Below are 15,666 nucleotides of genomic sequence, written 5' to 3' on the forward strand. Positions count from 1 at the left end.
AATGGTATTTTGTTTGCATACAACATGAATTCTCATAACTCTAGGTTTTTGGGTACTGAGACATTGCTTGGAGGCCAAATACCAAGATAGATTGGTCCTTGTTCTGGCTAGGCAGGTCTTACATATTTACTCTGTACCTGTTGGTAGCATATTGATTACCCAAAGTATTGGTTTTTACAGAGAGTGACCCACCCCCATCTCACATGAAATTAAGCCACTAGTTCAGTTACATCAAAAAAAAAAATTGCATATATTGAAAATACAGCATTTATTTTCTCCACTTCCTTGGCCAAAACTTAGAGTGGTTCTAAGCTTTTTCTCTTTTGAAGCCAGAAATTATTAAAGAGGGTTTTTTCTTAAATAACAAAGGACACCTTGAACTTACATGTGAATGTCTGGGATTCTCATTCCTCTTAAAGAATAGGGAAGAAAAACAAAATGGTAGAAGGGTGGAATGAGTGAATTCTGGACAATCACCTTATGTTTAGGTAAACATAAGGAAGTAGTAGCTCATGTCCTTTATTCATTGTGGCCTGTTCTCAAGAAACAAGTATTTTAAGCCATCTGCAAATTTTCCCCTTAAAGAATGCACTTAACTGGAAGCCCTATGTTTCTGTCAAGTCTGTAACAGCAGTATAAATAAAAAACATAGATAATCAAACTGCTCAGGCTTCAACAGCTTCTAACTCATAGCTACATCCATCATTCTCAAAAGCTTGTGGAAATGCCAAATCCTACTTTTACCTTATGCAATGCAACCTTTAAAGAATAATTAAGAAAGATGCTTCCATTTTAAAGAGCTTTTGTGGATAACTGTGATAAATAATCTTCACTATGTGGACTACTTTACTTCAAGATTATCCAAGACCATCCCTTGTCACCTGTAAACTAAAGCTTTTTGGTGCTGATACATATTCTCATACTTAAATGAAATTAATGTAAATGGATTCAGAAGATACCTATGGTGGTCTGTAGCAAGATGGTACATTCAAGCTTTGCTAGGGGTGGGGGTTTTGATTGCCTGATAGTTTTTTTTTTCAGGGAACTATTAAGACTTTGCAGGACTTTTGTACAATGAAATATCTATTCAGGATTTGCAGAAAAAGACATCAAAGTAGTCAGAGAGCAAACAGCTCTCCAAAGATGAACAGAATGATATTACACCTTCAGTAAACACAGTGAGGGGTCATGAAAGACAAAGATACTCCAAGTCAAGTACAGTATTTAAAATCTACATGAACATCCATTTTATAGGAAAAATGATGGGATGCACTCCAAATCTCCAAGAAAGTGGAATTAGACAGTTAAATAATTAAGTACTGAACAATAACTGATCACTTTCGTACAAAGTTTATTAAGATGTCCAGAAGAATAAATTTGAAAAACCATGTAGCAAATAGTAATTTTAATTCAAGATTACAAGGCAACTTAAAACACCTAGAGCATTTATATAGTTGACAAATAAAATACAGTGATAAATACCATCCCTGAGTAACACTGCATTTTAAATATCATAATAAACAAAGTTACTCAAATGTACCTATGGATGCAGACATAAAATAGTTAAAATTAATTAAAAGATGGACACCTGAAGATAAACAATTTGCTCTTTAAGGATGTGAAGCACAACTGGTTTTGGCAAACCTAAATATTACATTTCAACAAATCAAGCTGTTAACTTACTCTACAAACTACTAAAAGCAGTGCTGAATGTATTTTATTTTGGTTTGACTGATCTTTTTTATCACATACCAATAGCAACTTTTTTCCTTAATGGAACAGTAACAGCCAAAGACAATGTCTACCTTTTTCATGTAAACTAAACATTTCACATATTTTGTATTCAGCAATGCTGTGAATTTGAAAGTCAGAATGAAGAACACAGTATCCTCTGACAGTCCAGACTTCAAGCAACAGCCACAAGGCGTAAATTTTAACAAGTTTCCACACCCAGCTTCTACATTCTCCTATTTTCCAAAAGCTGTGGGTGGGAAAGTATTTAACACAAGGATCTACAAAGAGTGGTCTAGCAACTGGATGGTGCCCAGGTCTCCAGATAGCCAAGTATCTCAGTCAACACGAACAGTCACCTAATAAAAATAAAATGCCATTTTATTTTCCCAACTGAGTATGACCAATAGCTTTTAAGTTAATATCAGCCTCTTCATTGCTGAGGAAGGAAAATGGCAACTTCATTAACAGGCACTGCTAAGAATCAAAAGTTAATTTACAGAAAGAAAAACAGCCTGAATACTGAAAAATAGTGCATACATCAAAAGAATGTAATTTGTTCTCTGAATTTCTTGTGTACTGTTAATAGTGTTCATTATATTGCTGGTTAGTCACAGCTTGATCATCCACCTTTGGCTGTGGACAAACTGTATCAGCACAAGTAGAATTTATTTATTTAATTGATGGCCCTGCCAAATGTCAACCAGCTTTCTAGGCCCTATCCATACTTTTTTCCAAACACTAGCAGATCTGAATTCAAGAGATTATGTAATATTTCCTACATGGTAACAAATATAACATTAGAAATGTAATAGATCTAGAAATGCCTCCTATAAGTAAGTTTATAAGTACAAACACAGGTTCCAGATAACAGTATTTTAGCTGTCAATTCAAATGGAAAGAATATAGTATTAAAACTCCATTACACTTCAATTAAACATCAATTACTTCCAAGTCAAACAACATGATTTGAGCAGGAAGTTGACTAGGTGACATCTGAGGTCCCCAGAGATAACTAAGGTCCCTTTCAACACCAACTATTCTATGTTTCCATGACTTATTACCCATGTGCTTAATATTAAAACATAAACAGAAGCTTTACAAAGCAGCAATGAAATGCTTTATGTTACCAAGAGATATAAAACCTATCTATCTTTCAATTATTCACTATTCAGTTTCTTTTTCCTACAGTTATGTCCATTGATTTATAAATCAGGTAGATGAAAAATTACTGTATCAGTTAGAGCAAAAAGGCAGCATTAGAAACAATAAAAGTACTGGAATGTAACAAAAGTGATATCCACTTTGTAGGATAACAGTTACTTGAGTCCTTCACATGAAGCTGAAAGAAAATAAAAAACAAACACAATTTAACAAAAATTTTGGAAGACTGTATATATACTGCACAAGCTGTATCTTGTACTAACTCTATAAGTTAATGATTTTGCAAGACCAAGTAATAACTTAGCCCTAATTATTAGGCAAAGAATATTTGCCCTAATATAGAACTTCCCCACATCCTTCCAGTGCTCAGATAGAACATAGCTAATGACAGAACTAACACACGTGATTTGAATAAGTTTGCGTCAGTAAGTGTGACTGAAGCTCTCACAGTAAAGAGACTCTGAATTAAGTATTGTATTTTTCAGAAGTACATAGGTGTTGTCAGAATAAGGCCTAAGTTAATTGACTCCTGAAAAAACTCAGGTTTCTTGGTATCTAGAAAACAGGAGGAAAAATGCAACACTAGTTTCAGTTTGTTTATGTAAAAAAAAAATAAATAAAATCCGCATTTCACTGTCCAAGCCACTAAAACATGTTTTGCCTACAACTCTGGCACTACAGTGATGTAAATCCAGCACTGTCATATTCTTCTTACTGCACTCATAAAACTGCTGAGGGACTTCCTCACCAGAAAGGATTTGTGATGGCAAGCAAAGCTAAACAGCGCCCCCACATTCTCTTAAGAACAACAAAGAAGAGTAACTTCCCTGGATGACGTAGACACCTGTGACATCCCTGACCCTATTTACTGAGCTCTCTTTGATGTCTTCCTTAGCTTTTTCCATTTCACAGGATTCATTTGATAAATATATCCTAACAAAAGATGTGGAAACCCATTTTCAATGTAGCAGTTATTGAAAATTAATTTTTCAAGTCAACAAAACAGACGGTTTTGCCTTTGAAAAGTTTTTTTAGGAATAACAAAGAACTTCTCTCATCTGGCAGTTTTCCAGACCAGCAGGTTGATCTGTACTGTTCATCACAGCAAATGAAAACAACATACCTAAAGACAAAGGTAAGACAAAGCTTTTGAATTAAAAAAAAAATAGAGAAGGCAGTTGCATATGGGTGTTAATAGCTTCTCCCCTTTAGTCAGACCAAGCAGCTTTGCTAAGAAGTTTTCCCATTCCAGGTAAAAGCTGCAGGTATTTGACCTATATGTCTCCAAACCATCCATTCTCACTAATCACTTCTTTTCACTGTCTAGAATGAAATCTTAGAGAGGAAAAAGGGATATTCTTCCCCTTTGGATAATTGCATGTTCTCTGGTTATTCTATATGCCACACAAAATGTCAATATTGTAGAAGCGTAGACAAAATATAGAGAAGGAATCCTTAAATGGTCTTACAATCTTTAAATGTCTAACAAAGCAGTTCACACAACAAGATAAATGCTTTTGTGTGCTTAAAAAGTAAATTATTTACCTGAAGGGCTTATCCCAGGAGTGATACAAGCATCACAACACCCATAAACTGAATGAAGAGCAACAGAGGTGTCAAAAACGACCAGACAGGCCACAAGGCAACATTGAAACTGGGAATAAAAGCAGGAAGTATTTGGTAAGTTCAGTTGCCATACTATGGAAATACCAGGCATACAAAGAAAACTTCACAAGAGGAAATAAGATTTAAATTACTTAACCTGGAAAAATACTTGCTTCTTTATGAAAACAAAATTAAAACACTCCAGCATTACTTATTAAATTGGTATCTTAGTTCACTGTTTACTGAATGACAACTCATCCTAGAACTTCAGCAGCTGCTGCAGGTTTTGCACTGAGCAAGTCCAGTCAGTCCCATCAAGGGTAAAGATATGTTTTACTTTCAGAATCTCTGTACCTGAAGCCCCTGGAAATGACCTACTCTTTGATTTTTCCATGGGCACGTGGCAGCTGAGAAAAGCCTTAATCTGAACTTCCAGCCAGCCAGATTTCAGTTAACTGAAGAGACAGGGGGAAAACCAACTTATTTTACAACTGAATTACAATAATTATAGGTTTGACTAATTCTAAACTATAGAGAACCTTTATTTTCTTCAATCTTCCTTTTTTTCCCCACCGTTGCAACAAATACTGACTTTCAGATACAACAGCTAAACAAGAGGAAACCAGCTTTCATGCAGAGAGCAAATATAATGGCACACACACATATAATTTTTTTCACTCATATGCACATTTGCTCAATCCTGACTCGTATAATCTCATAAATAAAGTGTCTGACAACATTTTGTGTATGTTTGCTACTTATAGATTATTTGATAAGGAAGAACTCTGACAGAAACTGATCAGGTTTTTTCTCAGCTAGGGAATACACCTTTGCCTTAATTTGTAAACTGCACAAATAGTTGCCAAAGGTGATAAATTTACAAAGCTAAGGACTTCAGTGTTCCCATACATTTTCAAGATAGAAAAGATCTAGTATATCTGCAAGTACATTTAATATACAATTTCAACTGTTCCAACTCTTGCTTTGTGGATGAAAGTTGAAACTGGAAGAAATTATGCTACGCAGAATTAGTATTGTGACCAATACACATAGTAGAATTACAGAAATTATACTTACAAAATGAGCCCATTAACACACAGACTTGCACAGGTTTAGCAGAAGTTTGTACAGCGTTTGAACTCACCAAATTGCTGCTGCTATAAAGGTAGCTGTTGTGATAGGTATCAGTGCTGGATACTGTGCATCATAGTCCACAATTCCACAGTACCACTCAAGATACAGGATGCAGTAAAAGGCAACGGATAAACACACAGCCATCAAACAAGTGCCACTGGCAAGCCACCAACTGCAGGAAGGAAAGCATATTAAACCATGTTAAGCAAAGTCACACTGTAGTTGGCACGTTAATCTTCACTCTAGTCTAGAAACAGAACAAAAAATATCTGTTAATTACACAGATTATGGCCTAGAGTTCCTGTAGTTTTTATCTTAAATTACTTTTACAAAACACTTTTTGCCCTTCAAAGCTGTCTAATATACACAACTGAGTTTAATTTTGCGATGCAGCATTTCATTCATTTTTCCCTCAAGCATCTTGGAAATCAATGCAACAGATCTTGTCAGGGATCTACTGTGCTACCACACCAAAACTACTTTGTCAGTAATGAAACAAAAGAGGCCTCACTGCAACTGTGCTTCTCACTGTAACTTTTTGTGCAACAGAAATTTTGCAGAAAGCTTTAATGAGATTTCAGTTTGTGAACTCTCAAATTTCACAGCCAAGAAGCATTAAGATTTTTCTTTAGAGATGCAGAAGAAAACGGATAGAAATCCAGGACTTCAAACTCAGAGTCAAGAAAACACAGGGTATGTGATTTGATTATCTAGGAAGACACACTTTTGAGTCTCTTTGAGGACATACTTCAAGACTAGAATGGGAAAGACAATTTGTGAGGAAGATGCACTTGAATAAAATCTTACACTTATTTGAATGCGTATTTAGCAAATAAAAATTTTAAAAAGCAAATTCTTATTGCTATTGTTTGATTACTAAGTTACAAAGGGTAATCAAGGATCTTCCTACTCAGGTAACATTTGTTCTGGAATGGTACAGCAAAATATCAGGGGTTATTTTGGTACCTTGGTACTACCAATTGTGAATTCTGCATTAAGAGAGCAGTTGCCATAGTCTACTTACACAAGCAGTGCAGGAAGACAGGGTCCTGACACCCAAAATTTTGATTACATCCTGGAGTCACTAGTTTGTTTTCACAGCCAACTGGATGAAGGGTGTATCTAGCCTGGAAGAGTAGCTCCAGAGAACCTCACAGCCCAGAGCAAGGCCCTGTGCAGCTTCCACATGCTGATACAATAATGACAATGGCAATGGGAGTCTTAAAAGCACTTCCAGCTGAGGGTATCTAAAAATATTTGACACCCATCAATCTCACTGAAATTAATTTAATGGAAAATAAATAGACTAGAAATAGAAATTGCTTCAGAGAAATTATTTTACTAATTTTTCACTGACCTACTCAAAGAGGCCTAGAGAACTTCTAGAGAAACGAACTTCAGTCTGACATTTAAAGATTAATTTCAGGGGGGTTTTATTAAAATAAAAGCAAAACTACAACACTTTCAGCAAAAGAGGCAGCTATTTCTTGTACTTAAGCGAAAACTTGAAGGTACAGTAATAAAATGCCTGCTATGAGAACAAATTTTGCATGTACATAGATGGCTCAGTAGTCCACAGAAAAGAAATAATTATAGCAAAATTTTAAGCACTGTATTTACTTAAAAATTAGTTTAATAATATCAACTTAGGTGGTCATCTGGTTCAACCTTGCTGCTCAAGCAAGGTCAGCTACTGCCAGTTGTCCAGGACCATGTCCAGATGGTTTTTGAGTATATCCAAGCATGGAGACTCCACAACCTATCTGGGCAACCTACATCAGTGCTCAGTCACTCTCACAATCATAAAGTGCTTCCTGATGTCCAGAGGCAACCTCCCATGTTTCATTTTGTGCCCACTGCCTCTGGTCCTGTCACTGGCCACCACTGAAAAGAGTCTGCCTCTGTCTTCTTAGCACCCTCCCCTCAGGTATTTGCATTGATAAGATGCCTCTGAGCCTTCTCCAAGTTGAACAGTCCCAGTTCCCTCTATTCCTATTGTAGATCTTGTTTATCCAAGATTTAAAATATAGTGTTCAGATGTAACAAAACTGAATATGATTGTAAGATGAAAACACAACTTTCTTTGTAAAAAAAGATACCTTACCTATCTGCTTGCATAGTTTCTTTAACAGTTTTAAAAAAATCAAAGTAGTATGTCACAGCTATTGATGCCAAAATCCAGAATGCAGAATGAATATTGAGTCTGGTAGGAGGTTTCATCTTCTTCTCTACAGCTGTAGACTCTTCTGTAAATAAGAACATAATTATAGCACTAAAGCCAGTCATTAAATGGAGTATGATTATAGTTAAGTAAAACATGATGCTTTATCTTTTTAATTCATTTATCTTTGGAGATTATAATACACTTTGTACTATAAATATTCTAAAAAGCTCTGAACGTTTACTGAAATAAAACTGACTAAGCAAGGTATCCTGTGATAAAAGGATAAAACACCAACAATCAGCACAATATTATGTCTGTGTACACTTTCAGGAAACAGCTGATTAGATTTTGTATGGGTTGTGTAACTAATTAAAGCCTCCTGGCATTATCAAAGCATTTTTATTAATCTAGCATATACAATGTCGGGCTGGTATTTCCAATTACTAATTTATTTATACCCTTTTTAATGAATTTTGTATTTGTAAGTATTTCAGGCATAAATAATTTTCTTGTTCTTAACTGCAGTTAATTCACCAGAGATTTTCAGCTCCAGTTTCAGGAGCTAGCTTGACTCACGCTGCACACCTTCAGCAGGTGAAGTAGAACTATCATTGTGCAGAAAAGTATCTTCTCTTTTCCCTTTCATCACTATATGTTTAGAAGAAGCCAGATAAGACAGCAAGCAGATGAGAAAGTCTTTTTTTAAAGCACGACAGTAACCAAATATTTAGGCACTCAGTATTTATACACAATGTCAAAAAAAGGTGTCAGAGGTGCTTTTGATGTCTCATACTCTGAACTTTATCACCAGGAGTAGCCTGGTGCCTCCAGCAGTGTCATGTCAGCTCCTCCACACGCTTCACCACCAGCCGAGCGCTCCGACAGCTCCGCTGGAGCTCACGGGAGGTTTTAGTTTTCATTTCCCAGATTTCTCCTCACGCTGCTAGAGCTTGGGCCCGGGAGAATTTAAGCACTTCATCCCCATCAAGCAATCCGCGGCTGTAAGTCGCGTCTCCCTTCCACACCCAGCTCGCTGTTAGGAGCAGACACCTGAGGGCGGAGGAGCTGCGGGCAGGCGGGCACCGCGCCGCTCCATCCGCGGGGCCCCCGTTCCTGCCGCAGCGCCCGCCCGGCAGCGCCCGGCCCCGCTCTCCGCACCCCGGCACCACCCACCGGCCGTCCCGCCGGTCCCGGGACGCGGCTGCGGCGGCCGCGGGTCGCAGGGCTCCGGCCCGCGCCGCACCGGGCGCCGGAGCCTCGGGAGAGCGTCCCCGTCCCCGCCGCCACCGCGGGGCTCCATCTTGGGCCGCTCCGGCAGTGACGCGGCGGGGCGGGAGCGGCGGCCGCGACGGCCCTGGCGTGAGGGGCGGCGGCGGGCACGGGGCGGCTCTGCCCGGCTCACGGCCCGCGGGTGTGTCACAAATAAACAGCCTCGGGGATCGCTCTAGTCCCCACTGAAAACAGCGAACAGCGTCCCGTAAAGCCAAGGGCCGCAGTGACGGCTGTTATGTAAAAAATTATTAAGAAAATTATTAAGAAAACTAGTGGGAAACACAGTGCGTAGAAGTGTTTGGCTCATCGCACCTTGGCAACCAGGTGCTCTTGAGGGCAGATGTCAGGAAAATCTCTATTTTTGTGACAGAGGACAATAGTAAAGGTGGAACATGAGGCAAATACAAAGCTCTGAAGGGTTTCGAGAGCCACAAGGGTCCTGTAGCACTCGGGACTGCAGCTCATAACTGGAAATAATTAACATATTTGCATGACAAACTAGGTAAAAGTAAAATAACCTAGTAAAATGGTAAAATAGATCGTTTCGGTTCTGTAGCTGAGTTCTGCATGGCTAGATAAAAAGTCACATCACCATGTTTCTGCAAACAAAACCTTGAGACCTATTAGATTATCATGGCTTTCTTGTTTATTCACGAACAATTTATGGACAGACTCAAAACTACTAAATTATGTTGACTGATTAATTTAAGGTCTGGTCCTTATCAGAATACTGTGAATATAAGTACTGTATCTTTTGGGGTGTGTTCAATGATTAAACCATTAAGCCATGGCTTATAAAATTGAAATTTGTTTCTAATAGTAATGATTCACCAGGCTGCTTAGATGATACATGTGGTTACAAATTCTGGGCTTTCTTAGACAAAATTGTGTGGTGTAATGTTCCAACTAACACAAAAATCCCGCTGACTTCAGAGTGGACGTACCTGTGCAATATTGCAGTTGTTATGGATAGTTTTTCTTTCCAGTGGAATTAAATGTAGAAATATTCAATAAAAGCTCAGATTATTATAAAGTAGATTGAAGAAAAAAAAATTCTTTGCATACCAGGAGAAAAAGTTTGCAGATACTTTCTCTGTAGTTTCATGATGAGAAAGCAGGAAACTCAAAAAGAATGGAATGTAGACTGTGGTTAAATGGTTATGTATTTTATCAGTAAACTTTAAAAAATATTAGACCGTCCTATGGGTAGAGACTAACTGGTAGAAACTAACTAGGCTAAAAACTGAACTTGCTCTGGCCTGCACTGCTCTTAAGCAGTTCTAAACCTGCTGGATAACTATATTTTCCTAAATATCCTGTTGTCTGCTTTATAGACGAGTGAGGTTCTAGGGACAAGGGAAACAAGGTTTCTGGTTTCTTTATTACTGTGTGTTGAGTTTGAGTAAATTCAGCCTAAAAGATTAAAGAAAAGAGAAGAATTTTCTTTTTCTCTACATAAAGTCAGGCCTTCATTTACATCTGAATTTCATGTGAGATGTGTCATAGTAAGTAGAAAATGTTTTCCCAGCCTTACAATATATGTCACATAAGGGCCAACCACATCATAGTCCTCAGTGACTACAGGGATTATTTTTTAATTAGTCCAGTTCAATATTTTGAAGTTAACAGCTCGTGGGAGCTCAGAGCTCTGCTTTCTTAGCAATGAAATAGAGGTTTCTTTGTTTTATTTCCTTTGAGTGGAATTACTACCTCAGCCTTCACTTTCATCTTAGTGATTCAAATAAGAAACAAAGGAAATCATACTCTTTCTTTGCAAAGCTATTCATAGGATATATCTTTGATTTAATCATAGCAACTAAATAAATATGTATGCTTGAAAAGATTAAGATCTGTTAGAGTTGTTAAACTGACCACTTCTGTTTACCTACAGACTAGGTAGTGTGCAAAGAGCTGAAATAAGAGCTTCCCTTCCCAGACTCACTATTGACCTTAACTGAGACCACTCATGTTCAGTGTTTGTAGAGCTAAGATGTTTCCTGTGATCTTTTCGCAGCGCTTCTCTGATTCAGAAATTATTAATCTGCTAAAGAGTAGATAGGGATCAGGAGCTGAACTGAGACAAAATGAACAATATAATTAATGAAGCATCTAATCAACGGGCCCACTGTGGATAATTAATTCTTGCAAGTTAACGTTTAAGAATCCTTGCAGAAATGTTAGGAAGTATTTTAAAATGTGGTGCTCGATTTGATAAATTTAGTTAACAGTCTGTTAAAGAAATTTGTGAATTTGAAGATTCAGTAAATGAAATGTACACAGAGTTTGCAGCAATTTTTATGTTAACTGTATTCCTGGTCTCTTGCATAACATGATTCAGTTCCCACATTTTTGGAACTGAATTCAACACCTTTGCATTCTTTTCTTTTAAGTAGAAAATAATGCTTTGTTAGTTATTTGAATGTCTTTAAATGTTCAGGGTTTTCACCTATAACTGCAAGCTGAATTTTGCAATCTAGTTGCGTATTTTGAATTTCATTTTCTTGTTGCTTGCTGAGGATTTGCTGTTTACTGATTAGTTGGTTTTATGTTGATTTACAGGTAACTCTTAATGACACCCACAAATGGTAACTTTTTATGTCTCTTGACTGGCTGGTTATTTTAGAATTGGACTTCCCAGTTAAATTCTCACTTTTAGGAAGACAAATTAATTTTCTAGTACTCTAGCAAATATTTGTAATTTTTTCCCCATTACAGAAGTCAATAGCTAAATTAACCCAAGTGTTATCTGTTCACATAAGACCTGGTTGGAACTTTCTTCATTCCAAAGTAAGGTGGTCTCCTGCCTATGTTAATTTTTAGCTGAACTAGGTTGGATACAGTGTAGACATATTTTTTATTTTGAGGAATGGCTGTGCTATATACTCTGTGCTTTCTGTTCATGAACCAAGTAAAAATGGAGTAGTAATTTGCTGCTTATCTTCTACTATCAGGAGTAAAATGATTGGATGTGTAGAGACTCTCAGTCCTTTCTTTACCTTGTCCTTGCACTGAAGCATTTATACTATGTGAAAAAGTAAATACATTGTCTGACTCATCTAGGTTACAAAGAAGCCTCAAAATAGTACTACAGTTCTCTTGCTTTCATCTTGCATTCTTTTAACTATTTTAAATTCAGTACAATGGAAAAAAATCAGCAAAGGACTTAAAAGCACTTGGTGTGAATAACTTAATGCAGATCTGAAAAACAACTGAAGGTTAAAACTCAATTGACTCTGAATGTGGTCCATATACAAACTATTGAACTCAAGCTGAATTCTCATGCGAGTATTAAATTGCAGCACAGCCTTGAATTGACCCTTTAGGAAGGAAACAATGCATATAATAGTGTGTTTGATACCAAGAAGGCACTACATATAAGCATGCAAGCATTTGGACTTCATGAAGGAAAAGAAAGCAGGAAAGATAAAGGCAGTCAAAAAGGTGAAGAGTGCATCTAAGAGAAGAGGAAAAAAATCACACCACATATTGCCATCTGATCTATCTAGGTATGTTATTCTTCACCTTCAAAGTTGTCAGCAAATTACAAAGAAATAGCTGGTCCAGAACAGTACTTTAATCTGGAGTATCTATTTGATAGAAGACCATTTCAATACTCTCAATTACCCTGATTAAATATTAGGTAGCATCAGTGTTTGACTCATGCCTTTCTCTATAATCAGCATTAAGAATACAAAATGAGAAGAGTGTTCTCTTCATTCTGGCTTGCATCTTTGAATGTGTAAACAAAACCAGAATATTAATCCAAATTTATCCAAATGTCCAAAAGTTATCCTATTTATCCAAAATAAATCTGGATAAACCAATCTCCTAGAAGTTGCTAAGTAAATTTTCCTGCTGTCTCTTCTAAATCATTTCTTGAGTTTAGTTTCACTTAGCTATGCTTACTTTCTTAAGGGAATACAATGGCTCTCAAAATGTTTTCTCAAGACTACAGTTTAATGATACAAAGCATTTGGCAGCAGTACTCCAGCTATAATTGTTCTTGACTACTCAATCCCCAGTAGTGGTATATAATACCTCTCAGTTTGAGGATTTGATCTGGTTTTAAAAGCCTGCAAAAATGCAGGGGGTGGTGGAGAGGCAAAAACAAATAGCCAGATGTGAGAGGGTGGGAAAGGAAACACTTGGGAATTACTGAAACCGATTTCTTTATTGAGGAAAACGTCTGTGCAACCATGCATCTGTAACAATATGACAAGAATTTCATACTTAGGGCACTTAGGAACATCCTAAAGTTTTGTTTGGTTTTTGAATAATGAAGATTACACATCTAATTCACACAGAAAAGACTATCAGTTGTGGGCACGGGCATTCAGCTGTGTTATTTATCAAACATTCACTGTACAGCAGTATTGGTCTCTTTCAATGTGACTTTATTTCTGCATTGGTAGAGCTTAACATTATTTTAGGCTGTGATAACATATTTACTATTATTTTGGGGACGTCTGGTGTCCCCACTGCCTGCGGTTTCACTGATGTAAAAAAGAAGAGACAAAGGTTCTTGGGCGCGTGGATCTCACTGTTAATGAGATTGGAAACTACAGATCATTTTCATGCATTCAGCATAGCAACATCTCACTGATGTGTAGAGTGTGGGATCCAGCTCATGCTGTTTGCCTGGAGAATTTTTCTGTGGAGTCCTGAAAAAAAGTAAATACAAAACAAAGCTCTTACATGCTTCACTCATGTGTATAAGCAGGTTTTCTTTACCATCATCCTTCACGGTCCATTAGCACTTATGTATCTTGTAGGGTCAATTTTTCATGTATTTTTATCTGGTATTATAATTAATTGGGCAACAGAGTTAGAGGGAACACTGACAGTGCTATACTGTCCAAGAGAGACAGGAAGAGAAAGATGTTTGCTTTAGGAAGACTGAATTCAGCAATTTGAAATTTTGGCTGGAGATGTTAGTACAATTCCCATATTGTTTTGACTAATCTGCTTAATATGAATAGGTCTTTAAGAGCATCAGCTGAGTTAATATTTTTTCTTCTCATGGAAAACTTATCCAATGCTAAACTCTGAAATCACTTAAGTTCTGAAAGTTCACCAAAAGAGCTGAACTTTCAAAGGTTCAGCTGAGACAGAATTGTAGCAGCAAGAAGCAAGAGGAAACATATTTCATGGTGTAAGGTAAAGAAATTGTAGAAACAGACCATAAAATGTGTTAATGTAAATGGTAGAATGGATAGATCAGGAAAAAATTACTAAAACACTCTAAGAGATGTCTGTATGAGTCAGTCAAACCTTTTAGAGTAGCAATTGATTTAGAAGTTCAAAGTAGAAATGCAGGCATTAAGTGAAGAACTTGCTTTAATGGTAAGAAAGAAGTCTAGAAGAAAATTCTGGTCCTGTCTCATCCACGGAAAACATGAGTCTTTGTCACATGTGGATATTATGCAGTGTGTTTTCCTCCTTGAATTCCTTCTCATCATCAAGAGCTAAAGGCCAGCAGAAGGGAAGAAAATATAATGCATAAAAGTGCATTTCATGGTTTACATTTATACATTAATGGCTCGGCCGTGGAAATTCACTACATGGCTCCTGCAAAAACAGAATGAAGGACTAAACATCGTGTATTTTGAGCCATCTGCAATGCAGGTGGAATTCTGGTGTTATTTTTCATTCAGTTTGTCACCTAAATGAGATGTAGTGACTTGAATACTTTCAAATGGATGTCATGCTGCCTGAGAGAAAGATTCCAGGATGCTTAAAAGCATCTTTTTCTAATAAAACAAACATAGGTGAGTTCATTTTGACTGTAATCAGGCCTCAGTTATGCTTTCTATACTAATTTAGTACTAATGCATTCCACCTAGAAGTTTGAGAATAGTGGTTTAATGGGTGGCTAGGCATACAGAGGCACAATTTCTGTTTTCCTATTACTTTTAAGTAATTTCAGAAACTATAAAACTACTTCTGTAGAAAGTCAGTATTTTCCTTTTGCTGTAACTCAGGTATGAGGTTGAGTAGCAAGAGCAGGTTTTATACAAAGAATCTAGTGAGAAGGGCAAAACACAGTCTCCAAAGACTGAACAATTCTAAGTCTTGTAGAATAAATTTTAAAAGAAAGGATAAATAAAAAATAAGATGTGTTTGAGAAAGCTCTGTGATCTGCAGTCTTGCAGAATAAAGTTCAATTTAAGCAAAAAGCTTGAAGGCTTTACAACTTTTACACTATGAGAGCATAAAAGCACAAGGATTCAGGTGCAAAAGGAATTCCAAGAAGTGCAAAGAAAAGCAGTAGATTACAGGGGCAAAAGGAATTGTGTCTTAACAAGTGCAAAGGAAAGTTACTACTAAAACCTCCTCTGGTCCAAGTGAAATTTAGAATTCAATATAAAGTAACGCTTCCTGTAAAAGTACTAATGGGAAACATAAGATGCTCCTTTTCTTGGCTGACAGAGCAGAAAAGAATCTTAGAGGACTTATTTTTTTTTTCTTGATGGCTAAATTGGGAGAAGAAAGGGGTAAATGTTGAATATATTGACTGAGATATCTTGTAACCTGTGAATACAGCTCAATGTACAGAACAATATGCCTTTTTTTTCACTTATCTCACACAAAAAGTT

At 36.9% G+C, this 15,666-nt stretch overlaps 1 protein-coding gene across 1 annotated transcript; it reads right to left on the reverse strand.

Annotated features, from left to right (window-relative positions):
- Window positions 1-1,331: 1,331 nt before the first annotated feature.
- Window positions 1,332-9,117, reverse strand: TMEM128 (transmembrane protein 128). Its single transcript, XM_051798495.1, has 5 exons — window positions 8,972-9,117; window positions 7,739-7,880; window positions 5,645-5,806; window positions 4,441-4,549; window positions 1,332-3,073 (listed from the first exon to the last, which is right to left on the reverse strand). The coding sequence occupies exons 1-4, from the start codon at window positions 9,096-9,098 to the stop codon at window positions 4,450-4,452; spliced, it is 531 nt and encodes a 176-aa protein (XP_051654455.1). The 5' UTR covers window positions 9,099-9,117; the 3' UTR covers window positions 1,332-3,073; window positions 4,441-4,449.
- Between the last annotated feature and the right edge of the window lie 6,549 nt (window positions 9,118-15,666).

This window comes from Manacus candei, unplaced genomic scaffold (assembly GCF_025592945.1).
Source record: "Manacus candei isolate 608988 ecotype Guabito, Panama unplaced genomic scaffold, ASM2559294v1 h1tg000048l, whole genome shotgun sequence".
In the NCBI taxonomy this organism is placed as follows: Eukaryota; Metazoa; Chordata; class Aves; order Passeriformes; family Pipridae; genus Manacus; species Manacus candei.